Source organism: the organism of the source record quoted next, unplaced genomic scaffold (genome assembly GCF_019419815.1).
Source record: "Pyrus x bretschneideri cultivar Hongxiangsu unplaced genomic scaffold, Pyrus_bretschneideri_v1 Contig16, whole genome shotgun sequence".
Classification (NCBI taxonomy): Eukaryota; Viridiplantae; Streptophyta; class Magnoliopsida; order Rosales; family Rosaceae; genus Pyrus; species Pyrus x bretschneideri.
Genome location: NW_025999457.1, coordinates 5,129,252 through 5,139,720, shown reverse-complemented (window position 1 = coordinate 5,139,720; position 10,469 = coordinate 5,129,252). Strand labels below are relative to the sequence as shown.

General features: G+C 38.1%; 2 protein-coding genes across 3 annotated transcripts; one reads left to right on the top strand and one right to left on the bottom strand.

Annotated features, from left to right (window-relative positions):
* Positions 1 to 1,251: 1,251 nt before the first annotated feature.
* On the top strand, positions 1,252 to 2,763 carry LOC103957815 (costars family protein). The gene is made up of 2 exons (XM_009370035.3): positions 1,252 to 1,443; positions 2,406 to 2,763. Exons 1-2 carry the CDS (start codon positions 1,363 to 1,365, stop codon positions 2,616 to 2,618), a joined length of 294 nt encoding a protein of 97 aa, XP_009368310.1. The 5' UTR covers positions 1,252 to 1,362; the 3' UTR covers positions 2,619 to 2,763.
* Positions 2,764 to 3,384: 621 nt separating this feature from the next.
* LOC103957814 (KH domain-containing protein HEN4) lies at positions 3,385 to 10,288 on the bottom strand. Of its 2 annotated transcripts, none has more exons than XM_048581040.1 (7): positions 9,180 to 10,288; positions 6,115 to 6,546; positions 5,758 to 6,033; positions 5,318 to 5,614; positions 5,169 to 5,233; positions 4,387 to 4,498; positions 3,385 to 3,888 (listed from the first exon to the last, which is right to left on the bottom strand). In XM_048581040.1, the coding sequence occupies exons 1-7, from the start codon at positions 9,819 to 9,821 to the stop codon at positions 3,751 to 3,753; spliced, it is 1,962 nt and encodes a 653-aa protein (XP_048436997.1). In that variant the 5' UTR covers positions 9,822 to 10,288; the 3' UTR covers positions 3,385 to 3,750. The 2 variants fall into 2 exon arrangements, with proteins under 2 accessions (XP_048436997.1, XP_009368307.2); XM_009370032.3 differs by having other exon boundaries at positions 4,387 to 4,501; positions 9,180 to 10,287.
* Between the last annotated feature and the right edge of the window lie 181 nt (positions 10,289 to 10,469).

The window sequence follows — 10,469 nt, the reverse complement described above, 5'->3', positions numbered from 1 at the left end:
TCTACTAACTTATGGTGAGTTTCTTTTACCTTGCTAGTAGATTTTTGTTTCTTATGTCCTAAATATCTCTTATGCTAGTAATAGTAGAGTGTCTAGGACAATAAACTTCTGCTAATGGTTTGTAAAATGGATTACAAGGAAAAGTATAGAACATATTCATGCAAAATAAGTGGGTGTGTGATATCAGTTGTTTTGATAATTTATGTCCTCAATGTACTTTATTATTGTAATTATACTATTAAAATGCTAAAATAGGGATTTGATACCAAATTTGCATTGAGGCTTAGTTTAATAGTCAAATGACCATTATAACAAGTTAAGAACTAGATATAAAACCTTGCACATGAAATTCGATGTGGTTCATATGAGGCCACAATGGCTAAACTCATAGGTACCAAGTATTGTACCCTTGTTAATGTCAAGTTATCTTTATGGCAATCATTCAACTGTAACATAGTGTTCAAACAAAATATGATCGTCAGTTTAACAAGATAATAATATAACTACAATATTATTTGGACTGAAAGCCTACTTAAAGAAACACACAAAAGAAAGAAAGAAAAAAAGAGCAATGCAAGAGAGCAGAGGGTTGAAACATTTTCTCAGTGTGTTAGAATTGAATACAACATTCTTTGTATACAACTAAGTGCCTTGGTAGTTTGGTATTGTTTCTGGAGAAAAGAAATTGTTGCTACGAAATCTGCTCTTCCTTTTGCTAATGAGTTGGAACATATTCTTGGATTATTGTGATATTGTTGGAACATTCGAACCTTTATGTAGAAGCTCTTGTGGTCTTTCTCATGCCTAGTTTTGCTATTTAGAAAAAAAGTGTTGTCCCATCATGAAATGTAGCCCAAAATTTGCTCATCTAGGCAAATTTTTTCTTGAATAAATCACACAAAAATATCAAATAATGTTAAACAAGAGTATAGATCTAGACAATTTTTACTTCGATAATTCTCATTCTCGTTAATTTAGTTTTGTTCATGATGATCAATTTGGAATGTACCGGTTTAGATTTATTATTGAATAACTTTGTTTGGGTCATCAACCTAGTTTTTCGACCAAAAAATATTAAACAAAGATATGAGAAACTAAATAATGATGTGTTTTTGTTATTATTCTAAATTTCTTTTAGGCGGTGATTTTCACACCTTTTTTTTACCGCACACATTTGATCCGACAGCTGAAACTTGATAAAAGTACATGGATAGCAACTTTTTTTTTTATTTTTTTTACGTTATCCGAAGGCTAGAGATTAAGCAACTGGTGGGTTGTGATCCGGCCTTGAGTCTTTTTCCACACCCAACGCAGAAAACAGACAAGGAGGATTGCAGAAGTGAAGCCATCAAATCATCAGCCATGAATGTAGAAGAAGAGGTCGAGCGTCTCAGAGAAGAAATCCAGAGGCTCGGCAAGCTCCAAGACGATGGTTCTTACAAGGTAACAACGCTCACACACAAACACCATCATGCAATCCAATCCCACTCTTTCCACCTCTCCTCTTCCTTTTTCTTACTGTTCATATGTAATTGCAATTGTAATGCTGCTCTAGAATTCGAATTACAAGTATTGATTTCACTGTTTGGATCTAGAAATTGTTGGGCCATGTCAATGCTGGATCTGTAATATTCTACTTGTTTACAAGTTTCTGATGGTATCATTGATCTTGGCTGAGTAATTGATCATTCATCAAAACATATAATTTCAAAAAAAAGACTCGAATCGATTGGTACTCAAGATGATATGATTTCCTTGTATTTTTACGCATTTCTTCGTGATTCGTATCAAGATCTTTGCTTCTTTTGATTCAACTTTGTAAATGTATTTCATCTTTTCAATTGGTATGTGAAAAATGGGTAAATACAAAGCGTTCACAGGATGATAATTCAATTTTAAGTAGAAAAACTGTGACAAATGAGCATATATTAGCTTATAAATTTTGTGATTGGCAGACTTTTAATTTTAAAACGGACTGTATTAGAATTTTATCTTCATTCTGCATCCCTCGTGTCGTAAAACTGCAATTTTCTTCCCATTTATCACTTGAGAGGGACGGAGAAAGAACTGATCTTGTCTGGATTGAAGGAAGCAATTATAGCTGATGCATTTTCAGGATAATTAAATTATTTGGTGTTTGATATGTTGCAAAATCATCGTCTGTCAATTCGGCTCATTTTGATTGTCAGATTTCTTCAGGTTTCTGTTATCTACTCTGCTGTTTGGGCTATGTCAGTTCAATGGCCTTAAAGAGTACAAAACTTTGACACACACATACACTCACCAACAAGATTTATAACTATTTTTTAACGACCTTTTACTCGTGTACCTTAAGCTTCAATGTTTGTGTAAATCATACTTCTGTTTCCTACAATGTATGAACATTTGGGGTGCTATTTCTGTAGGTCACATTTGGGGTGCTATTTAATGATGATAGATGTGCAAACATATTCGAAGCGTTGGTTGGGACGCTAAGAGCAGCAAAGAGGCGAAAATTTCTCACATACGACGGTGAGCTACTGCTGCAGGGTGTCCATGACAATGTGGAGATCATACTCAAACCAAAACCGGCAGCAGCGGCAGAGGCAACTACTGCAGTGCCAGTCGGGACAAGTTAGAAGTATCATGCACCTGTTTCAATTTCATGTATTGTCTGTGTGAAAGAGACTGTAAAATACTTTTGAGAGACCCATACTTGCCAGTTGAGTTGCCTCCATCTACTTGTATGCTTCCAGTAATTTAATGTGACAGTGTTCATTTCAATGAGTTGAGCTAACAGAAACAAAGAGTCGAAGGGTCTAAGACGTCTAAGACTCCAAGGTCATCCTCTCTTGATCCTAAAACCATATGGATCATATTTTAGGCCTTTCACGATGATTCAGGTGAATGTGATAACTATAGATAGGAATCAGGCATCTTGAGTTTAATTTCTTTAACACTACTATTACATTAGTATGAGTTCAATATATTGGCATCATTCTCACTTTTTCCGGCCTACTGTGAAAGGCCTTAGACAACATAAACCTCTCTTGATCCTCTATTGTAGTTTGTTTTATTTGTTGTGCTTTCGAACCCGTCTTACCTCTCCCCAAGAAGAAAAATGAAAAAAGTATGGGCACTGGCAAAGCAATATTGTAATCTACACTAGTTTACGAGAAAGAGAACTCGCACTCATGTGCCTGAGTATGAGCGTATGAGCACTGCCCTAAATAACTGACCTAACTCACATTCACATGCTTTGAGAATTTCCCGCGCTCGTTTCCTTGTCTTATTCCGCTCCTTACCCAAACAAAACCCTACTCATTAACGCTTAATTCTACTGTCATCTAAATTAAGGAGAGGAATTATACACATCAACACATCACCTTGTTAACCTTCACAGAATAATTGAAACACATTTTTTCTCTTTCACAAGTGTCACATTACAATAAAATTTACATGGAGCAAAAAAGATTAATTCATTAAAAGACGGAGGTAACTAGGCAAAGGCTCTCTTGTCAAACACTTTCCACATTGTTTCTGAAGAATACATAGTAAATCATGGCAGAATGACTTCTCTATGCAACAAAATGACAAAGCCGATAGAGCAAAATTTACGTCGCTTAGTTCCAGATCGGCATTAAAAAGGAACCCTGAAGGATGAATCTTCCTACCTAGCGTACAGTATTTGACAAAATCAAAACCCAATTGGTTACCAAGCAACCTGGTGGAATCTCCTCCTGCAAACATGTCTCACAGACAAACTATTTGTCATGATGGTCCAGTAAGAATGAATGCATGTAGAAGGCTCTGTGCTGCCTGGGTTTCATCAGGTGTCCCAGATATGACAATAATCCTGTCAGTTGTTCCAGGACGGGGCTCATGCACAAAGACCTTGGCACTAGAAATCTGATTCAAAAGGGAAAAAAAGAAGGAAAAATACAAAAGATAAGTTTAAGTTGATGTAGAAACAGATATGTGTGAAGTTTGAAACAGTATGCAACTGTGATATCCTTGAAGTTCATGATGGCGTTCACTACAAAGATGCTCGGGTCAAAGCCACACTGCAACCCACCCCAATTCACGGTCCCAAGCATCTTATAACAACACAAGGCCCCTTCGCCCAAGCAAAAACAACTATTCTATGGCAACATAACTGTGTTCTTCCCAGCCACTTCAATGTGCTCTTAAATTTTGCACAATTCCTTATCAGGAATAAAATACTAAATAGAAATATAGTAGACATGGGAAGCCCTCAAAATATAATAGAGCCAAACTGGTTATGTTGAGGTTTGAAATCCAGCAAGCAAAAACCTTATAAAGAAGGGCGTGCTTGCTAGGTACACACAAAGAGCACAGTTTCCTTAAAACAAAATCAAAGAAGCAATATAAAATCATGATATATACCTGTCTCAGACGAGCCAAATTGGCACCATTCTCCCCATACACAGAGCCAATAACATTTTCAGGAACTATGATCTCTACAGTTGTATTTGTCACAACAGCAGATTTGCTCCCACTGCTATTACAAAAGGACAGAGTTCAAGAAACAAAAATAAAAAACAAATAAAAAATGGAAAGCGCATCCCATTAGAAACTTTAAGTACATAATTGCACGAATTTTCAGTATCCATTTGAAACCGAATGAGGTGGGTGTTTCAATTAAGTGACAGATTGAGGTGTGATATGGAATAATAGAGAGGTAACTAGTCTATGATTACTTTTAGGTGACAGTCCAGGGTATTTCAATTATTTATGAAATAAGGCTGTGCATGACAATTGACTAGCCTGAGCGGTCAAGTTCCTAGAAAGTGGAGAAATGTGAATCTAGATATAAATGTTTTTAACGCCTAATATCATTAGTTGATGTTAACTGCAAGAGCAAAGAGTGCAGTCCGTAAGGAAATTACTAACAATGTCTAATTTAACTACTAGCCGACTTTAATCCCAATATATTATACAAATTTCAGTTTCACTTCACATCCATAAATTCAGATACAGCCCACTAAATGGTAACTCAAGCCAGGAAAATCATAACGGAATGACCTCCTATCTAACAACTTTATTCACACCAAGCATCTCAGTTCTCACGATCTGAAGCTATTTACTCATGCTTCAAAACAACATCCATTTCATTTTCAGACCCATTTATAGCTTAGCAGCTTAGCCCAATCTCATAATTTTCTAACCTGCCAATATCTGTGCCACTTTTTAAAGAAGTCACACCCCTTCCAACATCTGTGAAAGATGACATCTGCAATACAATCCGTAAATCAACTAAAATATAAAAAAAAACAAAATACAAAAAAATACAGTCGAGACCATGTGAGAGACTTACCTGTGATGCCCATGGTCTTGGTGGGGAAGGATCTAAACTATGGGAAAGACCAAGATGATCCATATTTTGAATTAGTGTTGAATGACGGCTCAGATCACGAGTAACACCAACCGATGATGATGGCTGATATCCAATAGGATTCAGATCCCTGGGTCTTCCATAAGGACTTATATCGGTTAGCATGGATGAACTGCTCCTTCTTCCAGAATTACTTACTGTGCTGGAGAAAAGGTTATCTCGTAACCTACCAGTAATATTGTACAAAGCATCTTGCACATTTGAAAAATCCCCTGAAATCTGGGAAACAAATGATAAATATATGAGAAACTTGCAAGTTCATATCATCAACTTCAGATCCCTAAATATAACGAATTTCACCAATAGGACCAAATCGAAAACCAATTATTATCCCTTCCTTAAAGAATGTGATAGCACCACACCTGTACAACTTCAACATTCTCTAAGGCACACTTCGGGACCTGGTCACCCCCTACTATTCGTATACCAGTGCCAGTTGCCTTCCGGATCTCTGAAACTATTACACCCCCTTTTCCCAGCAAACAACCAACTTGGTTTGATGGAACTAAAAGCCGTGCAGTAAGGGGTGACCCTTTATTTGAGCTTGAGTCTCGCCCCTTTTCAATGCCTGCCTCTACGGACCTTGAGAAGACAAGAACAGCAGCCTTTTGTGCTGGCGAGTACCTTGATTCAGGATTCTATAGAATATGAAGCAGATATAAGAAAAATATAGATATTAAAAATAGGAAAAAGAAAAGAAAAAAGACAGAATGACAAACCTCCAATGCAGAAACAGTAATTAATCGTTCATCACACTCAGCCACAGAGGCAGCAACACTTATTGCAGCACCTGTCTCATTTTGAAGAGCCCTAACAATGGAACCCCCCCTTCCAATTACACCCCCAATCCTATCATTGGCACAAAGAATCCTGAAAGAAACTTCCTGTTGTTTTGTCTCAAGTGTGGGGATCCTTTCAGCCTCTCTTGATGATGGACGAACTCCTGAAACATAACTCATGGAGCTGCTTGGCAAATTAAGCATTGAGTTCCTCTGCGAAAGATGATCTAAACGCAGATCAGGTAGAGTCTCACGAGGAACTGCCTCAGGCCTGCTTGCACTCATCCTTGTCTTGTCAACTGGTGGATATTGTTGAAGACAGCCAGAAACAGCAATAAGTGCTTTCTTTACAGCCAAAATATCCCCTTCTATCTGCCACACCAATGAATCAATTTCCGGGGAAGAAAAAAAATTAAGATGTTCTTTTTAATTAGTAAAGTACGCTAAGGTGGAGGCAAACAGACAATCAAGAACCAGAAGCATTAGTATAACATAAGGGAAAGGAATATTTTGTTTCTATTTTCTGTTAAAACAGACCTTAAAGGCAAGTGAAGTCAGAAGTTAAGCTACATAAATTGTACATACGTAAAAAGATCCTGAAAAAAAATGATGGCCTTTAACAACTATCAAGTTCATTCCGCCTATTTGGTACCTAATTCAATCCAGTAAACGGGCTATGGTTGAGGTCAAAATTAAGTATGCATGGGACACGCCCAACTAACCCAACTTCGCAGATCTACAACTGCCAGCCTTTGTATCAGTAACTGACAGATATTGTTACCATTTATAACCCCCTATAGATTTCATTCATTTTGATAAACAGTCATTAAAAGCCTAATTATAAGCATAGCAGACATGATAAACCTTGGAACATTCTAAAAATAATTGTACATATGTATCCACCTTCCTCATCACTGATATATGTAGACTCCGCTTATGTTATCACATTCTATCACATTGGTTCCAAATTAGCATCATAATTGTCAATATCCAACTGAAAACTTCTATTTCCAGAAATTACATTACCTAAATCAAGCTCTTTGTACCACTTTGGATGACAAAACAGATATTCTAGTTTTTCCCTTGTCTCTAACAATGTTTCGTCAGTATTCTACTTGCTATCTTCTTGGTATGTAAACCTTCAGCTCAGTTAGTATTCTATTGCTGTCTCCTTGGTATCAAGTCCTACTTCAAAACAATTAGCCCAGATACAGTTCATTTCTATTTGTATATGTCACTGAAAACATGCGGAAAAAAAACCTGAAACCACAAACAGCTTTTGAAATTCAGCATAGCTACAGACTGCCATACTATCTTAATCAATGTTTTGGTCCTATTGGCAACAAAGTCAAGCAAAACTAAACTACACCTTTCCTAACCTACTAGTTCAGTCGCATATACTTACACTGAGTGCACCAACAAGTTTAGATCTCCACATAACCCTAAACAGAATTTACAAATCAAGTTCGAGAGTCCATACTAAATGGGACTAATTCACCACATCATACACAAATATCAATACCAAAACAATGCAGGAGTCACTCAATCACAAACAATCTGACTAACTAAAACCTAAAACTCAATTCCCATTTCAGAAAAGCAAAGACACAACCTTTACCTCGATCATCTCGTCTGTGGCAGCAGCACAAGCAGGTAACTTCTCATTCAAAACCCTAATTTTACACCCAGTTTCTTTCCTAATCTTCTCTACGACCTTCCCCCCCCCCCCTCCCATCACTGACCCGACCTGCGCTGCCTCCGCCAAAAACCGCCAAGACACCACCCAACCCCAATCGCCCCCGTCTCCGCTGCAACTTTTAGAATCCTCTCGAACACTCTCAGAAGTGCCTCCTGCGCCTTGGAAACCTCAATCTCCTCTTCAAAACCACTGCCGCCACCATTATAGACATTGTTTAGAACTGGACTAGTTCTCAGGCAAGTGAAGTCAGAAGTTAAGCTACATAAATTGTACATACATAAGAAGATCCTGAAAAAAAATGATGGCCTTTAACAACTACTAAGTTCATTCCGCCTATTTGGTACCTAATTCAATCCAGTCAACGGCTATGGTTGAGATCAAAATTAAGTATGCAAATGGCACATGCCCAACTAACCCAACTTAGCAGATCTACAACTGCCAGCCTTTGTATCAGTAACTGACAGATATTGTTACCATTTATAACCCCCTAAAGATTTCATTCATTTTGATAAACAGTCATTAAAATCCTAATTATAGCAGAGCAGACATGATAACCTTGGAACATTCTAAAAGTAATCGTACATATGTATCCACCTCCCTCATCACTGATATCTGTAGAAACCGCTTGTGTTATCACATCCTATCACATTGGTTCCAAATTAGCATCATAATTGTCAATATCCAATTGAAAACTTTTATGTCCAGAAATTACATTACCTAAATCAAGCTCTTCGTACCACTTTGGATGACAAAACAGATATTCTAGTTTTTCCCTTGTCTCTAACAATGTTTCGTCAGTATTCTACTTGCTATCTTCTTGGTATGTAAACCTTCAGCTCAGTTAGTATTCTATTGCTGTCTTCTTGGTATCAAGTCCTACTTCAAAACAATTAGCCCAGATACAGTCCATTTCTATTTGTATATGTAACTGAAAACATGCGAAAAAACCCGAAACCACAAACAACTTTTGAAATTCAGCATAGCTACAGACTGCCATACTATCTTACTCAATGTTTTGGTCCTATTGGCAACAAAGTCGAGCAAAACTAAACTACACCTTTCCCAACCTACTAGTTCAGTCGCATATACATACACCGAGTGCACCAACAAGTTTCGATTTCCACATAACCCTAAACAGAACTTACAAATCAAGTTCGAGAGTCCATACTAAATGGGACTAATTCACCACATCATACACAAATATCAATACCAAAACAATGCAGGAGTCACTCAATCACAAACAATCCGACTAACTAAAACATAAAACTCAATTCCCATTTCAGAAAAGCAAAGACACAACCTTTACCTCGATCATCTCGTCTGTGGCAGCAGCACAAGCAGGTAGCTTCTCCTTCAAAACCCTAATTTTACACCCAGTTTCTTTCCTAATCTTCTCTACCACCTTCCCCCCCTTCCCTATCACTAACCCAACCTGCGCCGTCTCCGCCAAAACCCGGCACGAAACCACCCCAAACCCCGCCGCAATCGCCCCCGTCTCCGCTGCAACTTCCAGAATCCTCTCGAACACTCTCAGAAGCGCCTCCTGCGCCTTGGAAACCTCAATCTCCTCTTCAAAACCACCGCCGCCACCATTGTAGACATTGTTTAGAACTGGAGCTCTCAGCCATACCTTGGAGCCGATTGTGCTCGGAGCGATGACCACGACGACCCGGTCAGGGGATTCGACATGGGGTTCTTCGATTCGGATCTTGGCTCCGGTGGCTTGCTGGAGCTGCTTGATCACACTACCGGACTTTCCGATGACGCCGCCGATGCGCGAAGCGTGGCAGAGCATGCGGAAGGCGACGTGGGCGGGAGGGACGCTGATGGGAGGAGGAGGGGGCCTGGAGCGCTTGGAGGGTCCGTTTTCGAAGTTGGGGTTGAAGTCAGAAGACATTGTCGTCGATAGGGAACGCTTCGCTGGTAGAGAGAGAAAGGTGCTTCCCATAATACTCTCTCTCCCACTACAAAAAGTTTCGGTTTCGCTTACACACCCTCTCTCTCTCTATCTTTCTCTTTCTCTCTCTAAATATACATACCTGCTGCCGCTGCGGTTTTTCTCTCTCTAGGATCACAAGTAGCTTCTCTGTCTCTCTAGCTTCTCTCTCTTTCTCTCACTTACTCTCGTCTCCCCCAAGAGGCCGGAGTCTTTGGTGTTGGGTTGCAGAAACTGGGGCCAATTCCCATCAGAACGAATATTTGAAGAACACTGTTAGAAACGTTTTTTACGAATTTTCAGGAAACCATTAATTAATTTACAGATTTTATAGTTTTGTGAAATTTTCATCATCGTCTTGGTTGTAGGTTTTTTAATTCTGACAATTTAATTGGCTCAATTTCAATTAAAACGAATCCCTCTCAATCATCATGCTCTCTTTTTACTTTTTCCGTATGGAAAAAACCAAACAAAACTAATGAAAAATGTTTGAAAATTTAAATTTTATCGAAAATAATAAAATAAATAGTATTAGAATTAATTTTTTAATGTAAAAATATGATTTTTTTAAACAGTACTAAAATTTTTTTGTTAAAATTCTCAAAATTCAAACCCTAAAAAAAGAAAAATTATCGTTTGACTTCTTGAATACTTTAATTA

Coding starts and splice junctions, on each gene's coding strand:
- LOC103957814 (XM_009370032.3), bottom strand. CDS start 9,821: ATGGGAAGCACCTTTCTCTCTCTACCAGCGAAGCGTTCCCTATCGACG. Junction 6,547..9,179: donor CCACAGACGAGATGATCGAG/GTAAAGGTTGTG, acceptor TTGGTGTGGCAG/ATAGAAGGGGATATTTTGGC. Junction 5,615..5,757: donor AGAATGTTGAAGTTGTACAG/GTGTGGTGCTAT, acceptor TTTGTTTCCCAG/ATTTCAGGGGATTTTTCAAA.
- LOC103957815 (XM_009370035.3), top strand. CDS start 1,363: ATGAATGTAGAAGAAGAGGTCGAGCGTCTCAGAGAAGAAATCCAGAGG. Junction 1,444..2,405: donor AAGACGATGGTTCTTACAAG/GTAACAACGCTC, acceptor CTATTTCTGTAG/GTCACATTTGGGGTGCTATT.